The sequence below is a fragment of the Genypterus blacodes genome, unplaced genomic scaffold (assembly GCF_046128005.1).
Source record: "Genypterus blacodes isolate CSIRO-AG114 ecotype Tasmania unplaced genomic scaffold, CSIRO-AGI_Gbla_v1 ptg000209l_1, whole genome shotgun sequence".
In the NCBI taxonomy this organism is placed as follows: Eukaryota; Metazoa; Chordata; class Actinopteri; order Ophidiiformes; family Ophidiidae; genus Genypterus; species Genypterus blacodes.
This window is the reverse complement of record NW_027467008.1, coordinates 580,001-604,147: the sequence shown is the minus strand read 5'-3', so window position 1 is coordinate 604,147 and position 24,147 is coordinate 580,001. Positions and strand designations below refer to the sequence as shown.

Genomic DNA, 24,147 nt, shown 5'->3' with positions numbered 1-24,147 from the left:
AACACAAGGCAGCACAAAGTGAAGTGCATACAGGCGTAGATTACAGGCTGCAGTAAATACATACAAGTAGAGAAAATGAAATGAAATGCATGAAGCATCCTGGGCTGGTATAATGTCAGAGTGTAAGAGGATCCAGGGCTTTCCCCTTTAATTACAAGCTTCACTCCAGCTATCTGACACAGCCATCACCTCTGTGTTTGCTTGATGCTTATCTGACACACGGACCTGCAGCCCGATGGGTCGTGCGCAGCCCCACCGCTGCCAAGGTTGTGGGTTTCATTACCGACGGGACCACCTATGTCAGAAATGCCTGCACTTCCAGTATACAGTGAGGCGGTTTGGGGCAGAGACTGGGCTGCAGCGCGCCTGCCAAGACAACACGAGGGGAAACGTGCTCAGCCATAACAACCTCAGCTCAAGCTCAGGCCTCGGCTGCACCGGGGCTCAGACCCAGTGAAATGTTTTGGCAACACGTCGAGCAGAAGTGAATAAGAGCGGACGTATAGTGGCACTGCAGAATATTCTAATTGTTGATGCTGAGAGTTTAACTACATCTACAAATGTTTTGATGACCTCTGGTAATTGAGCTCTACAGGAAATAATGTTTGGAAAGAAAATACCCTTCAAACTTAACTTGTCTGTGGCGAGACCAATAAATCACTGTGTGTGTGTGTGTGTGTGTGTGTGTGTGTGTGTGTGTGACTAAACAATGAATGCGCAAGTGTGTGAGATACAAGTGAATATGATACATGAGGTGGAACGACTTAAAAGTTGCGTGTGTGTGTGTGTGACGTCCAAGAGCAACCAGCAGTGTGTCCCCATTGCACGTGAAACATTCTGTGTTTGTGTGCGTCTCTCTTTCTGTGTGTGTGTGTGTGTATGTGTGTGTGTGTGTGTATGTACTTCGTACTAATGATACCCTTTAGCCAGGCAGCCAGGCCGCTCCTCTCAACCTCAGGGTCTCTGCCAGCAGCCGTAGCCCAGAGAATATGGCCTGCAGCTGGACCACAGAGAGAGCCCGGGCCCCTGTCAGCTCCCGACACTACCAACATACACAGTTATTGCAATGAAACCGAAGCCTGCATTCATGTTAAAGCAAAAAGTATAGATTTCTACCTTATGTGCCAAAATGCAAACAATTCAGTGAGTGATTGATTCCCAGATATGAGCAGAGGCTGCATGTTTGACTGCCTGCCTGTGGCCCCCAGATAAGAGGGACTCATACTTTACATTTAACATCAATAAACAAAGTCTTGCTCTAAAGTTTATGCACCAAACTCATTCAGATGCTTCTTTTCCTGCCACGATTGAAAGCAGAACCATTACAGAGTTGGTAAAGTAGTGACAGCAGCTGTGTTGTGTTCATCCCGTTTATCTTTAATGTACAGATCAGATTGATCTTCACCATTATTACGTCCACTTAGCAAACGGGCCAGCCTGGGACCGCTTACCTCTGTTTGCCCCCAAATCATCCAGTCCGCCTCTTTATCGTATCAAGGTGCCAGAATGAACCAAAGTAGCGTTTGTGGGCTGATGTCGCCATCTACTGGTGAGTGTGTGAATTACAACAACAGTTCCTTTCTCACAGCTATAAGCAATCACAGACAAAGTAAATTCTATTAAACTGTGATCTTTTATTATGACAGTAACAGACTAAATAGATCTTTGTGAAGGTAGACGTCAGTGCATAGCAGATATGTTTAAATTCTTATAACTAAATTAAATCTTTGCATATGTGAGGTATTCGGGTTCCTGTCCCCGTGTTGAAGGCCGGTCAAGGATCTTTCCGTGGACAGGCCGTCCCGCTCGGGCCTTTTCCCTGTCCACATCATACGCTGACCTCTCCTGTTCACACGGGTCTGACTGAGCAGCAGAGACACATCCTGGCCCTCGCTCCTTTACTGCTTGTCCCCTTTGCCTTGCACAGAGACAAACACAGTCAGCCATGATGTTTAAGTGTGTGAGGATGCTGGTGACTCACATCTGTGCTCGTCTCACCTTTACTGGGGACAAACTTGAGCGAGTGGCTGAATATTCAGAAGCGGGACAGTCCCTCCTCTGGGCCGCCGTTCACAAACTCATGGCCCAGCCCGCTGCCACACTTACCACACAGAACCTGCACACACACGCACACACACACTGTCACACTCCCTCATATGAGACATTCAGGTGTCATGCTTGATGCCTGTGCAGCTCTTGTACTCTGTTAGTGTATGTGGACCTTGTAGGCAGTGAGAGTCTCCATCATCTTGGTGACGCTGTCCTCTCTGATGGTGTCTGTGAACGCAGGCCAGGGAGACGAGTGGGCGAACTTGGAGCGGCTGGAGAACAGGGGGTGGTTACACTGGGAGCACACATACATACCTGCAGCAACAACAACAACAGGGACAACAAATACAAATAGAAATCATTAATTCTAAAACGAGTCACCACCTTTCTTTCTTTTATTACAAAACATCACCTCTCGATAAAAGCGTAAGAAACAAAGCAGCGGAATGTCTCAGATAACCGTGAGATGGAGCCTTTATCCTTCATAATCCAGGCTGAGGGAGGTGACGTCACATCCCGGCCTTCTCGCAGCCGCTGCTACTCACCTGGTTTGAAATGATCCTTGAACGTCTCAGCGCCAATAAACCGGCAGAACGACATTTCTGTGTTCAGACCGGCGAAGCCTCGTATAAAACCGAAAGAGGCTGACTGATGAGCGGACAGTGCGGGCAGATCGTTCCCCTCTGATGGAGCTGTGACCGGAGCTCCACCCACTGCTGCTGTTCCACTATCTGACCACAAGGCGTCACTGTCTGACAGGAGACTCAACGCTTCAATCAAAACTCACCCTGAATTCTGTTATTCTCGTGTTTTTGCACATTCTAATCAGTAAATACAAAGCTGAGAGTGATGATTGATGAGTCTATCTCTATATGACCCACTAACCCTCCAATCAAATGAGTTCTAATTAATTTTTTGGGATTAACCCTGAATCGGGAGATGAGTCCTTATTCTACTAAAACCCAAACAGATGTTGCGTTCGTGCCCCAGCTGTGCTGTTGTTCACTCTGTGCAGCAGCTCAATAATAACCCGTCTGTCCTCTCTATGCTCATCTTACAAGGAGAGACTAAACTATTACAAGATGTAGTAAAGTGAGAGACGCATACATACATTTCTATTTGATGATGTATTTATTCTTTCACTAACCTGATAAGTCTGATCACTCTGACATGTGACGGTGTTGATGTTGGTGCTGGCTGCCACAGATTCACCAGATGTGTTTTATTGTATTTGTATTCATCATATGACAGGAAGAGGAAGAGGAAGATGAAGAAGAAGAAGAAGAGGGGAATGTATTTCACTGATTATAGAGGCTAAATGTTTTGTATCAATATAACTGCTGAGAAGTGAGAACTCGGAGTACTGCAGTTCTTCCAAATTTATATTGGGGAGGAAACAGGAGATGCAGAAACACACAGACGCACATGTGATGACGATGAAGATCTCCAGTGTCATATAATACAAATCACATCAGCTTCATCCTCAGCTGTTAGTGAGTTAGTCAGTTAGTTAAATAGTCAAGCACCTGGAAATGTATTAGACAAATAAAGGGAAACACTGAGTTCTATAGTAAAGAAAATGAACCTTTGTAAGAAGATATGAGGAAGATGAGGAAGAGTTCTGAGACGAGAGTTCTGTCCATTTCAGGTAGTGCCATCACTCATACTTGCAGTAGTGCTTCAGTGCCTCTGGCAGCTCCAGCCAGTCGATGGCCATCCTGTGGACGATGTGCTTCTGAATGATCTTCCTACATAACGTCTGCAAGGAGGAGACTGGAGGAGGAGGAGGAGGAGGAGGAGGAGAGAGGGGGACAACGGGTGAGACCACAGACTGGCAAAGAGACAAACACAGTAACCAGGAGACATTCATATCAGAGTTGCAGAGACACTCAGAGACTCACATCCATACTCCACCTGGACGATCTGGACACACTTAGTGGCAGCAAAGACGTCCACCACAGCGTAGAGCGGCTGGAGGGTGGGGATCCCCCTGGCTGAAGCTCCCATGTCCTCCCCGTTCACCACAATGTGCATGTCCCCCAGGCCCTGTCCTCTAGGCACAAACAGCACGCCTATCCGGCTGCGTCTGGCAGTGGGAGGCAGGGCGTTGGTCTTATACAGGTCGTCCAGAATGTGGCTGAAGCGTCCAGGCCGACTCCGGCCCACCAGCTTGTCTCTGGGGATCCGAACCTTCTCAATGTACAGGTGTGTGTCCGTGAAGAAAGTCTTTGGCTTTGAGTTTCCGCCTCCTCCAGCGTCTCCCTGCCCTCTGGCTCCGTCCTCCTCTTCCCCACGCCCGAGCCTCTGACCCCCGGCCGGGCCCTCCTGTTGGCCCTCACCCCCGGCGTTCAGTTCCTCTATGACCTTATTATGGTTGCGAGTAATGGCAAAGACCCAGCTGTCACCCAGATCTGTCAGGTCCGGTATGGAGTATTCAGGCACCGCCTCCAGGGCCCTGGGGTCCCGGGCTGTCAGGCCGACCCGTAGGTGGCCACACCAGCCCAGCTCCTTGTCCTGGATCTCTATCAGAAAAATCTCCCCGGGTTTCAGAGGGTGTTTGCTGAAACACACTCCGTTGGCAAAGCTCTCCACACGCGTGGCTTGTGTTCCCGAGTGGTCCAGTCTGACGTTGGTGCCGTGGATCGGGTGGAATTCCGTAAATTGGTCAGAAAAGGGCTCCATGTCTGGTTACGGGTCAGCCGGTTCAAAGAGCCAATCAGGGGCGGGCGGGGGAGAGAAACAACAAGCAAGTCAGAGTGAGCCTCAGTCAGAAAGTTAAGATAGTGATGACAGACAAAGACAAACTTACTGGAGCTTTAGTGTTTCCCCTCAAATGGTTTACAACACGTGGCCGTGCAGACAACAAGAGAGAGAGAGGGAGAGAGAGGGAGAGAGAGAGAGAGAGAGAGAGAGAGAGAGAGAGAGCTGCTCTATCTGCTCGTCACTCTGCAGAGCTGCTGGCTGGGGCTATTTTTGAACAGCTGCATATGTCAACAGGTGGCTAAGATATGTCTGTGTGTGTGTGTGGGGGGGGGGGGGTCAGAGGGAGAGGGTGAGGGTGAGCGAAGGGAGCGAGAGAGAGAGAGAGATGGGATCAATAAAGTATATGTATCAATCTAAACGTCTTGATTTGTGATTGGACTCTAAGTTAGTTTTTAATATGACACAAATTGACTCCAGTATTTATTTTCCTCAATACTGATAAAATACCACATTTTACACACTACATCTTACATTTCAAACATAATGGAGCACACACAAACACACACACACACACACACACACACAGGAGCGAGAGAGGTGGAGATAATGAGAAAAATAAAGCTCCAGAGCTCATTTAATTAGATTCTCCCGTGTTGAGGAAGAGGAAGAGCTGCGTTCTTCTCCTGATTCAGCTGCCAGATGTTCCACAGCAGCCAGTCTGAAGTCTAATTATAGAACAAGCTGTCTAATTTCTGCTCTTATGCAAATCAGCGATTGAAACAAAGTCTGTAGAGATTCATTATGATAACAGAGAGGAAAGTGCTGAAATACTTTATAAATCTGTTAGAAGAAGAGTGAGAAGTTAAGACGCTAAGACGCTAAGACGCTAAGACGCTAACGTTAAGACGTTCATTTAAAGGAAGTGGAACAAAGGAGTTGTTACAGCGCCACCGTCAGGTCGACTGGAAAGAAAGTGGAAGTTTGAGTACTCAGGGATCAAACAGTCAGTCAGTCAGTCAGTCAGTGTGTTCTGGATGGCATCCTGCAGGCCCTGGAGGAGGGATGGGAGGGGGGGGGGGGCTCCTCTTATTGTCACATCCAGGGCTGCTGGGTGTTTTATGTAGGCCAAGATGGAGGGAGGGGAGAGGAGGCAGGGAAGGAGAGAAGGAGACACTCCCCCCCTCCTTTGAGAGCGTTCAGCCCTCTGTGATTGGTCGGAGTCACTCTGTCATAAGAAAGGTAAAGTGTGAGGTGAGTTTGATGTGTTAATGCTCAGAAGACTAGAGACTAACCAGCAGGATCAACTTCAGCTCTATCTCCATCCTGCGTGTGTGTGTGCGTGTGTGAGTGCGTGTGTGTGTGCACGTGTGTGTGTATGTGTGTGTGTTGGGGCTGCAGCTCTCTTTAATCTGGATTATCATGCAGCGCTGCCATGGGTTTTTTTTTTCATAATCAGTTTGGTGATCTGAGGTTCACAGCAGCACATGACACATCTGGATACGGCCAGTTGGTTAAGGGAGGAGTGTGTGTGTGTGTGTGTGTGTGTGTGTGTGTGTGTGTGTGTGCGTGTGTGCGTGTGTGTGTGTGTTTGGAGAGAGAGGGGGGGAGGGAGGGAGAGAGAGAGAAAGAGAGGGTGGGGTGGAAGGTTGGAGATGCTCCTCGCGCCACCGCTCTTAGGCTCGCAGATGGAGAGAGAGAGAGAACGAGAGAGGGAGAGAGGGAGAGAGAGAGAGGAGGGGGAGAGAGAGAGAGAGAGAGAGAGAAAGAGGAGGGAGCAGCAGTTTTACGCTCATTTTTCCTTCCTCATCTTTGCTTTTCAAGGTAAGAACTCCTCTGCATTTCTGTGGCGTCTCAAACCTTCCTGATGTAAATATGAAGGCTTTGTGTGGTTATGTCTTAGTTTGTACTTGAAGTAGTGATATTCAGATGTGTGAGGCGGGAAAGGAGGTTTAAACAGAGAACCAAGCTCAGAAAGGTGTGCTTGGTATCTACACTCAGCTCTGGTCTCCGTGGCGATGGGTCCGGTCAGAGACGCTCCCTTCAGCTCATAATCCTGCTGCTGATTTGTCAGATTTCACAGCATAACGCGGCACTGATGTTAATCTGAGATTGTTAGTGTGTCAGACGGTGGCACACAAACACACAAACAAGGCCACACACACACACACACACAGCTACAGATGTGTGAGAGCAGCTGTGTGTCGTGCTTGAGTCTTCACATGATGACAGTTTTCACACGCAGCCTTACAGCTCTGACCCATCAGCCACGACATCACTGATAAACACATATAAACACATTAAAATTTAACTCATTCAACTCCAGAACACTCTGCAAAACCAAAAACAAACACAAACACACATTTATGTGGGATTAGAGAGTTTTTATGGGACAAATCAAAGGCGTCATAACGGCTTTAGATACACAAGTGAGTGTGAAAGATGATGTGGGGAGTCCAGTGTACCCTGCCTCTGTGTGTGTGTGTGTGTGTGTGTGTGTGTGTGTGTGTGTGTGTGAGTTTCATCTCCCCTTCGTCCATTTTGGGTGACAGCAGATTAGTCAGAATCCACCAGCTGCTGCTGTGGAGCACAGTTACATAAATGTGAGGTTTCATTCACGTAAAGAGCAAACACACACACGTAATGATCCGTCCTCCAACTTGGAAAAAGTTCCCACTGGGAATCTGGGGCCAAAGCATGTGTGTGTGTGAGTGTGTGCACGCCTTCACATGATTTGCATGATCTCCGTTTCACCAAAGCCTCACCGTTGCCCTGGTTTGTGCAAAATTTGGCGAGGAAAACACTACCTGGTCTATTTGTGTAACCTCAGCAGCTCTCAGTATGTGGAGCAACAGCTCGGGGAGAGAAGCTTCCATGGCAGCGCTCCAGCCTCCTCCATGCAGAGACGCCACATTCACACGTTAACGTGCCACCAGGCCGCTTTGGCAGAAGGATTTGCTGTAAATGAGGGAGAAGATTGAGACTCCCTGACTCCTCTGTGGCTCCCTGACTCCTCTGTGGCTCCCTGACTCCTCTGTGGCTCCCTGACTCCTCTGTGGCTCCAGGCTCTGTCGTGCAGCTGACCGTGTTCTTCTCTTTCAGCGACTCCTAAGTGCCTGAGCCCAACAATGTAAAGTCCAGAAATGGCCGAGAGAGGAAATCAGGAGGAGAGAGGAAGCGAGGACACAGCAGGAGGAGGAGGAGGGAGCAGACCTCCCGAGCTCTCCTCTGCCCCCTCCCATGGGACCAAGAGACATCTCCCTCGGGGCATTGTGATCCAGCTGACAGGGACAGAGGGGGAATGGAACAGCCTGGATGATGGCGAGCTCATCTTCTCCCTGGAGCAGGATGAGGACTATCCCTCCATCTCTCTCTCCAAGGAGAGGGAGCTCTCCACCCAGGACCAGGCTGGCTTCCACGTCCCTCTGTCCCCATCATCTCCAGGTTCTCTGGGGACCTGCTCCACCACGGGCACCAGCTTCCTGTCCCCAGGCTCCCCCTCACAAACCCAGCGACCTCTGTCCAGTCTGGTCAAGTCTCTGTCCACCGAGCTGGAGCTGAAGGAAGGCTCCACCCTGAGGCCAAAGCCCCTCCTCAGCCTGGTGAAGTCCATCTCCACAGAGCTCTGCCGCTCAGAGCCCGAGGTGTCGCAGTCCAAATCCGACTCGCGCCTCAATCTCCACCTGTGGAAGCAGCTGACGCAACCCAGAACCCGCAGCAACGGGGACTCCCGCACCGCGCCCCCCTCCCCCAGCTCGCTCTCCCCTTGTGGAGAAGCCGTGAAAGGGGGCTTCTTCAAAATGGAGCTGGAGGACACCAAGAGGAAGTTCTCCGAGGCCATGCAGGAGCCTTTGAGCAACATGTTCAGCAAGATCATGAGAGAGGAGAGTGTAGGAAGCCCCAAACACCAGAGCAAGAGCCAGCTGACCCAGCAGGCCAGCACCCAGAGTGCCAAGAGCTTAGGGCGAGAAGGCAGCGCAGACACGGCAACCAACTCAGAGTCCCAGAGACCAGACGCTGATGTTCTGCCTGTGTTTGACTATCCCAGTGTCAGACGCCCTCGGAGCTTCTGCCCCGTCCATCAGGACAAACAGCACAGAGACCAGGACCTGGACCTCTGTGCTGACGGTGATACGGTGCAAGTATCAGCCGCTGAGATCCAGAGACCCCCTGCTGGGGCTGAAGACCCTGCAGCACTCTTGGTTTCCCCCTCTCCTCTTCCTCTTCCTCCTCCTCTGCCACACTGGAGCTTATTCTGCGTGGCCGTGTTGTCCTACGGTTACCTCACTCTCCCTCTGGGCCCGTACGCCTCCGGCTTGGCTCTGGGTTTGGCGCTGGGGTTCTTTCTGGGCCTGTTGCTCATCAGACTGGGTTCCTCCACGCGTCGGGGCTCAGATCCTGCATGCAGACCCCCGCTGAGCCTGCTGGGAGAGCAGATATGGGCCGATGGTGCCGTCAGCGCTGAGCCTGAAGTCCTCAAGGTAAATGGATGAGATGTTCATGTGTCACCTTGTTGTTTTGATTGTTATTGCTGTTGTTGTGCCTTCTTCTGATGAATATGAACATACATGTACAAAGTACCCCGAAGCTACTCCATGTACAGTAACCAGAGCTCCTGTAATTAGTTTTCCACGGAGGTGCTGAGAGGCGTTTAGCACCTCTGCTGAGCTTCTGCAACTACACCAACCGCCAAGAACGCAATTAAAAGTTGTCAATAATGAAAGAGGGAAATGTCAGAAATGTAATTACTCCTCCTCCCCCCCAAAGACAGTGTGAGCTCCGGATGCAATTAGCCCAGGAGATACAAGCAGGAGGAAGCTGTGATAGGTCTCCACCTGGAGACTGGCGGGGGGGGGGTTGCCGGGGGGATGATGGGATCTGTGTCACAATGTTGACTTCATTCCTTGATAATTAGCAGTTTGGTTTTAGTCTGGATGCTTAGATACCAGAGTGTAAACAGTTTGGGTGAACTCTGTTTCAGGGTTGGATGAATGAGATCCAGGAGTACGACCCAGAAACCTTCCACCCGGCTCTGACTCACTCTGTGTTCGCCACCTTGGAAGGTTCCTGTCTGCGCCTGGACTCCCCACGCACCAACATCAGCCGCAGGGCCGCGTTTGACCAGAGACTCCCTGAGCACGACTTCATCAAGACGCGCTGCTTCCAACTCATGAAGAGCAAAGTAAGATGTCTAGTCTACAGATCAGAACAGCTGCTTGTGTGTGCTCATAGGTTCTTCATCTTCGTCTTGGTTCATTCATCAGGTTTTCCTCTTGCCCTCCCTGTTGGCTTGTAAGAGGGCCTGGAACCCAAAGTATCCCATCTGCATCCAGCTGGATGTTGGAGGAGGCGAAGCCCCGCCGTCTGCTCCTCTGACCGACTGGGATCAAGCAGACGAGGCCGGAGGGGAACAAGCAACAACAAGTCCAACGCAGACTTCCTCCAGACGCATCCAGGATCCTCCCGCCGCGCTTTACCTCTTCGGCCGCACAGGAAGAGAGAAGGAGGAGTGGTTTCGTCATTTCCTGTTTGCGTCCGTGACCGTGGAGAGGGACGACACACACACACACGGCAGATGTGTGTCAGCGTGGGGTAATAATGCATTAGTGACAGAGAAGATCAGGCAAACACACAAATGCTATGTTTGTGTGGATTATGGATTATATACGCTCACATACTTTGAATTCCAGGGCAAAAGGGCAAAAAGGCAGCAGCAGAGTTCAGACACAAACAACATTTGAGTGCGTAGACGTCAGGAAATACATTCAGCAGCAGGAAGTGACCTCACCTTTAGGGGAGAAACCAGATTCCTCCTCTGATTGCTGCTCGTGCTTTGCTTTCTCACTTTCACTTCCTATTGCTCCAAGTTGTGCTTGATGAGTTTTCTTTCTGTTTGAATGATTTCTTGTTTTATTGATTTTAGTACAAATCTTTAATGAGTTTCACAGAAATGGAGCCGGCACAGATGAGGCTCTGTGTCTGTGTTTGTTTCTGCCTGAACCTCCAACACTGCATCTGTGTTTGCCTCCTGGGATGCTGAGTCAGCATATCTGCAGGAGGAGAGGGAGAATAGTTCAGTCAACCAGGTGAAGATGTCGCCCGTTTCTCCTCGCAGGTGATCCGGCTCAGAGTGTCGGCACCTCAGTCAACGTCCCACCCAGCAGAGTGGGGAGCAGCGAGGAAGAGGCCGCCTGCACGCCGCCGCAGCCTGACAGCCAGAGCTCCGCCTGCACGCTGCTGGATTACCCCGGCTACATGGCTCACCTGCTGGCCGCCGAGGAGCCGAGCCCCCTCAGCAGCCCCGGAGCCGCCGGCACAGACAGTCCCACCGCCAGAGCCAGCGTGAGTCGCCCACACCTGTGAAGCCCTGACAGCGTTCTGGAGCTTTCCTCTATTTTTAGCCAGGAATTGTCTCGATTCTGCAGTTTCACGCGGCTCTAACTGTCCCTGTCCTTAGTCAGCCCTGACTCAGTGTACCTGTGAAGTCAGAGAGGATTCTGGGAGGAGCCAGGTGGCCTGGGCCAACGCTCTGATCGGCCGAGTCTTCTGGGACTTCCTGGGGGAGAAGCACTGGGCCGACGTGGTTTCACGCAAAGTCCAGAAGAAGCTGAGCAAAATCAGAGTGAGTGCAGTTCACTTCATGGTGACAATATAAGGCACGTAAAGGGTTAAAGTGACGTGGTGACGTGTGACTTCCACAGCTGCCTTACTTCATGAACGAGCTGACGGTGACTGAGCTGGACATGGGATCCTGCATGCCACAGATCACTGCTGCCTCCAGGCCTCAGGTCAACCACAGAGGCGAGTACAGGCAGCGACGTACACACACACACACACACACACACACACACACACAGAGGTCAGACTGAGCACGGTGACCTGCTGCTGGTGTGATTACAGAGGAGCATCAGATCAGACCATGTTATCTTGCTGTAATCTCACAGAGATCCTAAACATATTGACCATGTGTGTGTGTGCGTGTGTGTTTGCATGTGTGTGTGTGTGTGTGTGTGTGCGTGTGTGTGTGTGTTTTAATAATTTGCCATTGCTTCTTTTATTCTCCCTGATGAGAGAGCGCCTCATCTGAACTCCACATCTCCCACCTTTGTTTTGCTGTCTTCCTCCCTCTGCTGCCCCCTGCAGGCCTGTGGGTGGAGCTGCAGCTGGTCTACACCGGCGCCCTCCAGATGACCCTGCAGACTAAATTTAACCTGTCTAAACTGGGCAAAGAGGCCGGACAGGACGCTGACAGTGTGACTGACACAGGCAGCCCCTGGTTAGTGACACACGATAGATACACATGTACACACACACACACACGTCCCAGCCCATATTCACACTTTATACCTTGTATACCTTACAATAACAGAAGGATAGAGACCCTGCAAACCTTTTTCTGTCCTGTAGGGATTTGTGAATGAGGCCATGAAGTAGCAGTAGGTGTTCAGTTTAGTATTTGTTCCACATTTGATTCCTCTGAAGGGTAGAAACGCCTCGTAAACGCTGCATAAATCATCTTGTGACACAAAAAATGGGGACTGAAGCCTCATCATGCGTCTCCAGAGATTCAGAGCTGAAACTCTCGCTGCATCTATCTAAGTGTTCCTGTTCCTCACGCCTGTCTGGTCACGTATCTGTCCCCGGCTTGTGTGTCCGTCCCAGCTGCAGGCCCGTCCTCAGCGTGTTGGCCGACAGCGATGAGGAGTCGTCCAGCGCCGGGTCGTCCGAGGAGGAAGAGCTCCTCCCCTCTGAGCCTCAGGGGGCGACAGGGGGGGAGAAGGGATCTGCACCCGCACCTGAGGGGTGAATTATAAAATCTACATTCACCAGTACAAATGCTGTAGAACATATGAATCAGTTCCTGTTCCGTCCGTCTCACCGCATCGCTCCCTCTCTTTTCCTGTACAGGACAGGAAGTGGAAGGACCGGGAAGAAGATTTTGCGATTTGTGGATAAAATCGCCAAATCCAAATACTTCCAGAGGGCGACGGAGACAGAGTTCATCAAGAAGAAGTTTGAGGAGATGTCCAACACGCCCCTGCTGCTCACTGTGGAGGTCAAGGAGCTGTCAGGGCCGCTGGTGGTCAATGTCCCACCGCCCCCCACGGACAGGATATGGTACGATCCAAAGGAAGGGAATGTTTGTCATGACATCAGCAGCTTGGACAGATCAGGGCTTTGATCGTTCTTTGCATTCTCACACTTAAAACGTCGTCTTTCAACCATTTAAACCTTTGTGTTGTTTTGTGTGTGTGTGTGTGTGTGTGTGTGTGTGTGTGTGTGTGTGTGTGTGTGTGTGTGTGTGCAGGTACAGCTTCTGCGTTCCTCCTAAACTGGACCTGCGTGTTCGGCCCAAGCTGGGTGAGAGGGAGGTGACCTTCTGCCACGTGACCGAGTGGATTGAGAAGAAGCTGCAGGATGAGTTTCAGGTTAAAACCCAACGCCGCCGTGTTTTCTTTCCTTTCATCCTTCGACCACATTGGTTGCCATGGCACCCGCGTCCCACTGTGCAGCAGTTAGAATACAGTGTAATGTGGGGATGCGACACAAAAACTCTCTGTCTTCTCGTCTCCAGAAAGTCTTTGTGCTGCCAAACATGGACGACATCCACATACCCCTGATGCATGCTGGGACGGACGGGTCCGGAGCCTCCCAGCGTCTGGACTCACAGTGTCAACATTCCCAAAACTCCTCCTCCGAGTCCATCGAGAGGATCCAACCTGAGCTCTCTGAGTCTGACTCGTCTGTTTGATACATGAGAGAGAGACAAGAGAGAGACAGACAGATATTTTTCTACAGGCCTCTGATTTGTAATGTTTGTATTCACGTCTGAGCCAAAGGTCAAAGGTCGTACGTTCAGCGCTGTAGATGTTTGTGTGCACTGTATGAACTTAAAGCGCCGCTGTTTACATGTGAATGATCCATGTGAGATTATTGATATGCTGCTTTGATTGTTTACTGCCAACGTCACTTTGAATATGTTGAACATGTTGTACATTAGTAAATAAAAGATAAAAGAACACTCGGGCTGTTGCCGTGACGATCATTCACCTGATAAACCATTAAAGCGTCGGGAGACAGCGCCCCCTGCTGGCATGACATTTAAAGAGACGCAGAGTTCAGATGATTCATGTGTTCCATCCTGAGAAACAAGATGACGAGAGGGAAATGTGACAAGAAAAAGGAAGAAAACCACAGAATATTTATTTATATCACCTAGGAAAATACATTTAACACTTTGTTATGGATAAAAATGACTTCACACAGGGAAGAGTGTGATACTGTGTGGGAGTGTGTGTGTGTGTGGTGAGAGAGAGGACTTGTGTGCGTGTGTAAATGTGTTCGCTGGTTGAACGAAATTGTTCTGCTGCTCAGATTGTAAACACAGTGACTTTAAATGAAAGAAGCAAAATATTGTGGTGTAATTTACAAGGTGAGCACTAGAGGGCAGCAAATCCCTCCTCACCAATCACCCGCAAGATTTCCTCAACTTCATCACACACCTGCTGTCACAAAGAGCCACACACACGGCAAGATCGATGCGAATACACACAGAAGGAGGAACAAACAGAATCTTATACTTTAAAGAGACACAGGTGTAAATATGAGGCCTCAATTCCGAGATTGAACAGAGCAACTGAAGCCTCCAGAGCTGACGGGTCTACCTCTGCTCACTATTGTGACAGCTGTGAGGAAAGTACAGCTTTAAGGTGCAAAAGCTGTGAGTGACGTGTGAGGATTGAGTCAGTATGTAAATATAATCCAGCTCTGATCTGCTGCCAAACTCTGCTTCTTGCTCTTGTGCTTTTCCCAGCAGAAGGTTGTAAAGTGTGGTGTTGAGGCGTGGCACTTATTGTTTGTGTGTTAATAGCAGTCATTGTTAAAGAACAAACCTGCCCTGTCATAACATGAAATCAAGACTAAGAATGTAGGATAGTATGTGGCGTCGCAGCAGCCATTCACAACATAATGAAGATTGTTTAAGACGCTCCAGTGGAATGCTGCTGTTTGACGTCATGCAGACGAATGCTGGTAATCCCGCAGTTACAGAGGAGAAGATGCTGCCTGACACGCCTTCTTATCTAAAGGAAGTACTTCTTTGTTTATTTCCAAGGAAATCATCTCTCTATCAACAGGGAAATGGTTAACCTGTGTGTCAACATACAGACTGATTCAATCAGACAGGCGTGAGAAATGGGGAATATGTTTTTACACACAGAGAGATGAATTAGATTCGTATTGATCTGGGTTGAGATGCAAACAAGACTTTCTCTATGTAAACGTCCCTCGAGGGCCCCTGAACACAACATTCCCTCATTCTGTCCTCCATCTCTGGCCCGTCTTCTCATTCATAGCTTTGTGTTCAGGTGTGTTCAGGTGTGAGGACAATTTACGTCAGCAGTGATTTGGCATTGTGCTGGCAATTCCTGGCACAGTAGCTGCAACTGTAACAATCAAACACAACCACGCCCACACACATACACACGTACACACACACACAAAGCCTTCTGATGCGCCATTGTGCTTTGAGTGAAAACGTTGCCAATAAGCCTCCCAGAGGACAAATGAGACAATCAACTCATTGTCTAGATCAGGCCAGGTTTCCTTGTCTTTGCCTGTAAATGTCATAAATCTCTCCTCTCTGCGGGTGTGTGTGTGTGTGTGTGTGTGTGTGTGTGTGTGTGTCCCGCCTGGAGTTAAAACATGATGAAATGCATCTGTAAATGCTGCCGGTTGTGTTTTACTGAGCAAACATTGCCTGCGGTGAGGTGGGTGTGCTGTTTAACAAGAATTGTTATTCTGCAAGAATTTTTTCTTGTGTTTCTTGCTTTTGCAGATAAGCAGAGACGTTTAAGGTTCCAATGTAAAGATGCTGGAGACTTACAGGCAGAGAAGCTTCTGCTGATATGAGCCTCCAGAGAACTCCTGGCATCTATTCTGTTTGTTCTCTTTCTCTGTCACCTTGACTTGATGTTCACTCTGTGTGTGACTTGTGGGCTCATTAGTGTGAGTTTTGTGTCTGTGCTCATGATAAATGAGACAGAGTCAGACAAGGCTCTGACCTTTGACCCTGAGCAGGAATTCAGCAGGCAGGGACCAACATGAGACGTATCAGACTCATTTAATCTCTCACGTCAGTGGGAACGTGCCACAGAGCTGCTCCACACGCATGACAGGAGTGTGTTAGTGTGTGTTTATCTGCAGACGCCACACCCGTCATGCTCTCCTGCTCTGATCTGCTGCTCTGATCTCCTGCTCTGATCTCCTGCTCTGATCTCCTGCTCTGTCTCTACTTCCAGGCTTCCATTACATTACATTACATTACATTACGATCATTTTGGCAGACGCTATTATCCAAAGCGACTTACATTACATTACCACCCTTCGCAGAGGGGGGAGCAATTGAGGGTTTGGTGCCTTGCTCAGGGGCACCTCGGCAGGGGCTCAAACCTGCGACCCTCCGGTTCCCAAGCGGAAGCTCTACCCACTGAGCCACTGCCTCCCCTTCCATGCTGCTCAGATCTAAAGATTCCACCTGATTCACACTGGAAATGATGCAGCAGAAGCATTTTCTACTTTTCTTTGGTTTATTTGAGTGCAGGTCATTCATAAACAACAACAAGTGGAACTAAAGACAATCATGATACACACAGGATAACAGAGAGTTAACAGCAGAGTGAAGTCTACAGATGAACACTTATTTACACAAAAACTGGCAAATTAAAACAAGTAGAAGTCAAAAGCAAAGAACAGATGTGTGGATAATAGTAGAATTGATTCACAGTAAAGGAATCTGATTCTACATTTCACTTTCATATTGATCTGATCATATTTAACTTCTTGGAGCTAAGTGGCTATGAAACTCAAATAAAATGATTGTTCTACATTGTGATAAAGTTCACATACAGTTTCTATTCAATCTTCTTCCAACGCTTCATTGAAGCTACAGCCTCCTTATTTAAGGTTAAATATCTTTTTATCTTATTAATTTAAGGTTAAATATATGACATTCATCATCTTTCACACGTGAAGTTTAGAGTCTTTAGAGACACGAACATACAAATACAACAAGAGGTTAAAGGCTCAGCGAAACATGAACTCATACAGGATCTGATGCTGTTTCTGCTCTAGCGGCTGTGTTGGGCTTCGGGCCGAAGCTGAAGCCGGCCCTTCTTGGCCAGCGCAGCCTTGCGGGTCATGGTGGTGCAGCGGGCCAGGATCTCATTCTCCTTGGGTCTGGGTGGCACCTTGGGGGCAGACAAGGTAGACCCGCTGCCTCCGGACTCCACAGAGCCAGAACTACCTGAGCTGGCGCTGGAGCTGGGTCTTCTGTCGGGGTTGCCAGGTTGGGTGGAGGCGGCGGGGAGGCCCGGCTGGCTCTGGAGGCCCGGCTGGCCCTGGAGGCCCGGCGGGCTCTGGAGCTCCTCGTCCTCGCTGCTTGAGGAGAAGGTGGAGAAGTTGGACAAGGTGGAGAAGGTGCTCATCTTGCGTGTGTTGTTTTCTTGGATGGCGGCGTCCTCCTCCTCGCCGTGCGGAGCGGCCTGGATCCAGGTCTCTGTGAGCACGTCCAGGGATCGGGCCTTGTGGAGACGCTGGGATGGGTTGAACTGGACCCTGGGCTGAAGTGTTCCTTCGCTGATGCTGGCTCGGTGAGCAGTAGACACCCGAGGGTCCCTTTGGGTTGCCAGGTTGAGGTTGGAGCCGTGCAGCTTCTGCTGCAGGCTGAACAGGCCTGCACGGGGGTTGTTGTAGGGCTGCAGGTACATGGAGGGCACATAACCTGCCTTACCATTGAACCTGGAGGAAAGAGTCAAAGAGAAGATCAATAAACCTGCAAAACAGTTTTGTAGCTTCTATCAAATGTTTCTGATCTGCTTCACCTCATCTGCATCATATGACTTCCTTTATCAGATCCTTTATTACCACCTTAAGTTCAGTCCATTTACTTAGCAGTCATGGTTTTACGACTCTCTTTTACACACAAGGTACAATCATCATATAACTTTATTGTGCTTTAATGCAGCAGTTAATAAACCGAGTCTGAGTCTGAGTCTGAGGCTGAGGCTGAGGCTGAGGCTGAGGCTGAGGCTGAGGCTGAGGCTGAGGCTAAGGCTGAGGCTGAGGCTGAGGCTGAGTGTGTTTCTGTGTTCAGTCAGGGACGCTCTGTTACCTGGTGAGCCACCAGCCGTCGTCAGACTTCCTCAGCACCTCCACCACAGAGCCGATGGTCACCGGCAGCTCGTCGTGCCTGTTGGTGCTGTAGCTCCTCACAGCGCAGTAGAGGGCACCTGAAGGTCACACAGAACAATGAACAACGATGTCATCACTGCAGGACAGAGCAGCGGATCTGTGCAAATCTATTGTATTTCCAGATGTCAAATGGTCTCATACCTCCATGCTGAAGTGCACTCATGGGCATCAGTTCATCATCGTCCTCTTCATCACACGGCTCCAGGAACGGAGCAGGAAACCAAGCCAGGCGTTTCTCCTCGTTCTCTACAAGCCACCAACCTGAAGACACAATGATAAGAAATGTTTTAGTGCGGGAGGAATTGGAGTTTTTAAAGCTTCACATCATCTCACAAAACTGAAAATGAGCTTCACAGATTTCCTCTTTACAAACCTGCAGGGTCTTTGATGAGGACGTCCACCTTCTCGTCCACAGCGGCTTTAAAGGGGCGGTTCTTGGTGTCCTTGGTCTCGTGAGCGGCAACACAGCGATAAGTCTGCGTGATAAACGGGTGTGTGACGTTGCCGCCGTGCTGCAGGGCTTCGACCGCTCCTCCTCCTCCGCTTGAGCCTTCAGGCAGGTCGTCCGACAACATGATCATGACGCTACGCCAGAGGAAAGATACAGAGGAAGATTGTCAGAGGGGCGTCGAGGGGTTAAAAGCAGGGGTTGCTTCCTGAAAGGTGACATTTGCAGGTGACCTACGTGTTCTTGGTGAAGTCGGGCTGCAGGTCCTGGTCCTTGGGCATGAAGAACTGTGTGACCTCTGTGCTCTGGGTCACGGTGACCTCACACTGCAGCAGCTTGAAGCAGTAGCTCTCCAGGAACCTCATCCTGAGGAGAGCTCGGCTGGAGCCTTTCTGCGGCAGACTGTTCCTCCTGGCCTTCCCTGCACACAGGAGAGAGACGGCACACCAGTGAGATCCTGCTCCTCTAACTATGTTAACTCTCACAAATGGAGGAAACATTACAGATTGACTCACCCTTGAATTTTGGGATCACCCTGTTGTTCTTCTTGAACCGGTTGAGCTGAGGGAATCTCTTCTTCAGCTGTCTCTGTTGGTGAGAGATCCTCCATTTATTATCAAGGTCAAGACTCAGGCAACAGTGTGAACCCTTTTCTCCAGCGGGAATTTTTTTACTTACATGGAATTTCTTAAACTCCTGGAAGGACCTGTAGACCATGACCTCACTGCCATCAGACCAGGAAACAGAGACCATGAAGACCTGTGGGGACGCAAAGAGAACAAGCATGAGTGACACAGATCTCTCTCTCTCTCTCTCTCTCTCTCTCTCTCTCTCTCTCTCTCTCTCTCTCTCTCTCTCTCTTCAGGTCATAGGTCACCTTGAGTTTGGGTGAGTCCCTGTGCAGGGCTCCGATGATGCGGGTGGTGATAACGCAGCGTTGATCAGCAGCCATTTTTCGTCTCGGTATGTGTCTCAGCTGCTCAGTTTCTCTCTCTCTCTCTCTCTCTCTCTCTCTCTCTCTCTCCTCAGCAGCTCTGCTTCAGTAGCTCTGCCTGGTCAGAGGCTGAGCACATTATATATGCAGCCAGCCTGGAGGGGGCGGAGTCAGTACACCTGAGAGGGCGGGGAGAGCCGAGATGCAAACATCCCAACATGTGCGCTGCCTCAGGACTTACCAGAACACATTATTTTTTCTTCCCTATTGCTCTTCCCTTTGAGGGTGTGTGTGTGTGTGTGCGTGCGTGATTTTTTTCTATAGAATCTGAATTTTTACAGTTTGCAAAAAACTACATAGAGACATAAATCAGTGGTTCATTATTTCAGTATCATTATTTGACACAAAGCCCAGTTTCTTTGTTCAGTGAAGGCTGTGAGACTGTGAGTCCTGAGCTTGAATCTACACTTTATTAGCTGTGAGAAGAAGAACTGCTACTAGAGTTTGTGTGAAGAGACAAAGACGCAGCTGTGAGATGAGCAACAGATATCTGGAGGAGTTTGACGTCAAAGACATTCAGAAGTATGAAGCTGGATTCGCTGATCTACTGTTGTTATGTTGCTTACCTGTGGTGTAATCTAACACCCTAATAATAAGTTTTATAGCTCTATAAATTATCAGAGACTCCAGGAATGTGGCAAGTGTTACAGGGTGGTTTGGTCCTTGGCTCTTTGTTGTTCTTAGGTTCCTGGACGAAATGGTCTGTCTTCCTCAATCACTTACTGGAATCTCACTCATCCTAACAATCCTAATGAGACTTCTGCTGCACGTGACTTTATATGCGTGTGTGTGTGTGTGTGTGTGTGTGTGTGTGTGTGTGTGTGTGTGTGTGTGTGTGTGTGTGTGTGTGTGTGTCATCTAGCAGCAATATTCCTTATCAGGGATCTCTCTCTCTCTCTCTCTCTCTCTCTGTCTCTGTCTCTCTCACTCTCTCTCTCTCTCTCTCTCTCTCGCTCTCTCTCTCTCTCTCTCTCTCTCTGTGTTTTGACCAAACAGGTCAGGCATGGGCACGAGTGTGTGTGTGTGTTCGGGGGGGAGCAGGTGTTTCTTCAAAGTGAGGGTCACAAGAGGGCAAGAGTCAGAGGAGGATTATCCCACAAACTCTTTGTAGAAGGATGCTGGTGTGGTGGAGCCGTCGTCTGAAGGCCTGCCAGGATTTTATCACACATACACACAGAGAAACACACACGCACACACACATACACACACACACATTGTGGATATGGTGGAATAAAAGGTCAGGACTGTCCAGCTCTGCCCTACGCCTTGAGAGGATGTCAACACCTCAGTGTAAAGCTCACGTGTGTCCTCCTGCACCGTCTTCTCCTTCAGGCTCAGGCAGGCTAGAGGGCGACACGCAGACGCAACACACACACAAACACACACACGCACACACACATATATATTCGTTCCCTTAGGCACCCTACATGCACCTATGGATTTATTAATGTATTGGAAGCCTGAGGTGCATTCCGGCGGTCGCTTAGCGGTGTTGACTCTGGAATCCCTGCCACCTGGGGCTGCAACTCCATTATTGTGAAACGTCTGCGTGAGAGAGAGAGAGCTGAGACTCTTGTTTGACCTGATAAACCTCTCACCTGTGGCGCATGTACTCAAACACAGGGGTCAGGGGTCAGCAGGTTTGTTATCTTCACCTACAAAGCATCACTGACAAAACTGAACTTGGCTTTAAAAAGGCCTGACTGTCAATCTGATGTGGCAGCCAGAAGCAATCACACAGATGGATCATATTGATGATGTCATCCACTGTTTCAATGTGAATTCCATTCAGATATGTGAGTGTGTGTGTGTGCTCTCCCTGCATCCATGACCTCAGCCACGCGGCCTCACTGTGTGACCTCTGTGGCCTGAGTGACCTGTGTGACTTCTGACCTCTGTGACCTGTGTGACCTTTCCACCTAATGATGAGATTCTTGCATTCTTGTCATTTTGAGTTCACATATTTGTACAGTAAAAGTGTGTTATAGTACAAGACACATGAACTTGCTGCACCTTCATCAGAAAGAAGGCTTTATGACATGTTGTGTCACTGAAACAACATCTCTTCCAAATACAAGGAACTGATTCATCCATTGTGTTCAGAGAAGGAGAACAAGCCCCTCCCACTCAAATCTGGCACAGAAACGATCAATCAAAGCTAAATTAGCATTACTTTGGCAACAATGAACAATAGGTGAGCATCATGGAACATATCACACACACCACACACCTACACGCTACCTGCATGCTTTCCTGCTACACATACATGTAAAGGTCATGATAGCATGATGCATTATACTAAAGGATACAGAGAAACCATCTCCCGCTTATATTAACACTATGATTTCATTTGTTTTGATCAGGAGTCTCTGACCCGTCACCCCCGCCCACCCCGCCCTCCTGCTGGGTACACGTGAGTCCGTCTCTGGAGGAATGTGAACACGTCTGAAATCGTAATGATAAATACAGATTGACACTCGGGTTTTCCCTCATTTTCCTCCCCACAGTCGTCCCTTTGTTCAGATGCCAGTGCGCTGGTCCAGGTGCACGGCTCAGAGCTCCAGCATTCTCCTCCAGCAGAGCACGGCTTTATATGATCCAACTGAATATTAAAGGAGAGGTTTTAAAGAGGTTTGATACGTTTTAATGAGGTTTTTAAAGTCCTTCTACTCGCTGAAGAAGTCACAGCGATAGCACGGCCATGAGACGGGGTCAGGACCTTTCACTGGCGTCCTTCTCTTGTTGAGCCTGATGGTGGCGCCTCATGGGGGGGGGCTGTGTCTGTAAATCATAACCTGCTCACCACTGTGTGCCTGTGCGTGTGTGTTTGCTTTGTATTTGTTTAATGAGTGTGTGTCCATGCATAAGTCACCACGAAGCAGAAAAACCCCAAAGTGATTGCAGACGTGACAATTTAACATTTTATCACTTCCTCTAAAACATCAGACACTTCTCCTGATATTAGACAGTATGGAGATATTTATGATCCTGCAGCCACCAGGAAACACTCTGATGTCATGACATCATCGCTCACAAACATTTGTCTTTTTATTAGTTTATGTTTTTATTAGTTTTGCAGGGAAAAATATAAAGCATATTTAAGATTATAGTCATCAGGCTTTCCCTCTCTCTCTCATTCTCTCTCTCTCTCTCATTCTCTCTCTCTCTCTCATTCTCTCTCTCTCTCTCTCTCTCTCTCTCTCTCTCTCTCTCTCTCTCTCTCTCTCTCTCTCTGCCACAGTAGCTCCTGTGTGTGAATTCTTCCGTTATGATTAATCCTGAAACCTACGCGGACTGAAAATGAATATAAATCTTGTTCAGGAAACGAATCTTCAGATTCCTTTGTGACATGTTGTTGATGTATTGGGAGAAGTGGAGTGAGAATGAAAGTGGATGGGGTCCATGAGCCGCCACAGGCCCAGCCAAGGTGGAGTCCAGGCGTGAGGGGGTGCAGCTTCTCAGAAGTGTCTACACAGCTGCTATCAAGAACACAGAAGGAAGCAAATAGTGGCCTTGCCTATAATTCTTTAGAGAGCTGCTGGGAAAGCAGCGGCTGATCCATTGTGCACAAACACGTGGACTCCAACATAGAGATTAAAAAACTCTCTTGATGATTGTGATTGGTTTGATTGAAATAGAAGAAATCTGAGTCATGTGCAACGACATAAAGGAGGGATCGTTTTGAGTGTGTCTTTTTCTGATTACGGTATATTGCTGGTTGTATAGCAGATGGAGGGCGTGGCCTCATCAGAACAGGAAGCTCCTCGTGTTAACGTGCCTTATCAGGGTTATTAACATTTAGTTTATGTTTCTTCCTTTCTGCAGACACAACAGATTCTGTCAGGGGTGGACCTGAGTGATTTGGGGCCCTGGGCACATGGGGCCCCTTCCTCAAACATATCAATACTGAAATCGATCTGTGGGTCTGAAGGCAAACAAAGGTTTGCATCATCATTTCTCCAACAGGGTAAAAACCTGCAGCCATCAAGCCCAGTGTCAATAACCTCTATCTGGAAAAAGGTATTCACCTACAGTATGTTGCATTAAACAGAAGTGTGTTTGGTCCTGCAGATGCCACAAACACACACACACACACATGCACGCAAACATGTGTGTTTTTCCCGTGACTCACTCCTCTGGCTGAAGTTTACGTTGCAGTACTTATTTCTTCTCCGTCTTTTGTGTGAAGTGAAGTCCAGAGTTACACCACTTGGTCTGACTGATCACTAACCTAAACGTGTTCGCTGAGAAACTCAACTGCTGCTTCTGTTTTTAACCTTTGTGGGAAATTTTACAAGACCAATGAAGATCAAAACAACACGTCAGGATTTATGAAATAGTTTTTAATGATTGTGTGATCTATTTGCACCGTAGCCCCCCCGTGCACACTGAGCCTCATGCCATGAACCTTCATATTACAAACATATCACAGAGGATCATTGAACAGACCTCTTTTTGCACTTTTATGTCCAGATCTGCTCTGCTGGCCCCGCCCCCAGGCTGTGTGTACGTGCTCTGCTGCACACAGGTGCTCATTTCATCACATCCACACTTACCGCCATCACAGCCGCCGTGACTTCATCACAGGGGAGTGTTGCTGCCGCAGCCTCTTCACATTCCCCCACTAACACACTGAACAAAAGGCAGCCTCGCCCTGATCCATGACACATAGAGCAGCATCCCGCCTTTTGCATCTTTGTGACGT

General features: G+C 49.0%; 4 protein-coding genes across 5 annotated transcripts; 1 reads left to right on the top strand and 3 right to left on the bottom strand.

Moving 5' to 3' along the window:
- Positions 1-1,649: 1,649 nt before the first annotated feature.
- msrb1b (methionine sulfoxide reductase B1b) lies at positions 1,650-2,723 on the bottom strand. Its single transcript, XM_076169691.1, has 4 exons — positions 2,595-2,723; positions 2,222-2,364; positions 1,999-2,116; positions 1,650-1,918 (listed from the first exon to the last, which is right to left on the bottom strand). Exons 1-4 carry the CDS (start codon positions 2,647-2,649, stop codon positions 1,899-1,901), a joined length of 336 nt encoding a protein of 111 aa, XP_076025806.1. The 5' UTR covers positions 2,650-2,723; the 3' UTR covers positions 1,650-1,898.
- Positions 2,724-3,640: 917 nt separating this feature from the next.
- neurl2 (neuralized E3 ubiquitin protein ligase 2) lies at positions 3,641-4,731 on the bottom strand. The gene is made up of 2 exons (XM_076169708.1): positions 3,951-4,731; positions 3,641-3,822 (listed from the first exon to the last, which is right to left on the bottom strand). Exons 1-2 carry the CDS (start codon positions 4,729-4,731, stop codon positions 3,707-3,709), a joined length of 897 nt encoding a protein of 298 aa, XP_076025823.1. The 3' UTR covers positions 3,641-3,706.
- A 2,871-nt stretch (positions 4,732-7,602) lies between these two features.
- tex2l (testis expressed 2, like) lies at positions 7,603-13,755 on the top strand. Its single transcript, XM_076169713.1, has 11 exons — positions 7,603-9,230; positions 9,731-9,931; positions 10,014-10,341; positions 10,865-11,091; positions 11,207-11,371; positions 11,451-11,550; positions 11,893-12,025; positions 12,412-12,552; positions 12,658-12,867; positions 13,058-13,178; positions 13,325-13,755. The coding sequence occupies exons 1-11, from the start codon at positions 7,893-7,895 to the stop codon at positions 13,499-13,501; spliced, it is 3,141 nt and encodes a 1,046-aa protein (XP_076025828.1). The 5' UTR covers positions 7,603-7,892; the 3' UTR covers positions 13,502-13,755.
- Positions 13,756-16,336: 2,581 nt separating this feature from the next.
- Positions 16,337-19,482, bottom strand: noxo1b (NADPH oxidase organizer 1b). Of its 2 annotated transcripts, XR_012965450.1 has the most exons (9): positions 19,326-19,482; positions 19,127-19,207; positions 18,964-19,036; positions 18,686-18,869; positions 18,374-18,585; positions 18,142-18,261; positions 17,921-18,038; positions 16,801-17,547; positions 16,337-16,767 (listed from the first exon to the last, which is right to left on the bottom strand). XR_012965450.1 is itself a non-coding variant. In XM_076169629.1 (8 exons), the coding sequence occupies exons 1-8, from the start codon at positions 19,398-19,400 to the stop codon at positions 16,878-16,880; spliced, it is 1,533 nt and encodes a 510-aa protein (XP_076025744.1). In that variant the 5' UTR covers positions 19,401-19,482; the 3' UTR covers positions 16,337-16,877. The 2 variants fall into 2 exon arrangements, 1 of the variants encoding a protein (XP_076025744.1); XM_076169629.1 differs by having other exon boundaries at positions 16,337-17,547.
- Between the last annotated feature and the right edge of the window lie 4,665 nt (positions 19,483-24,147).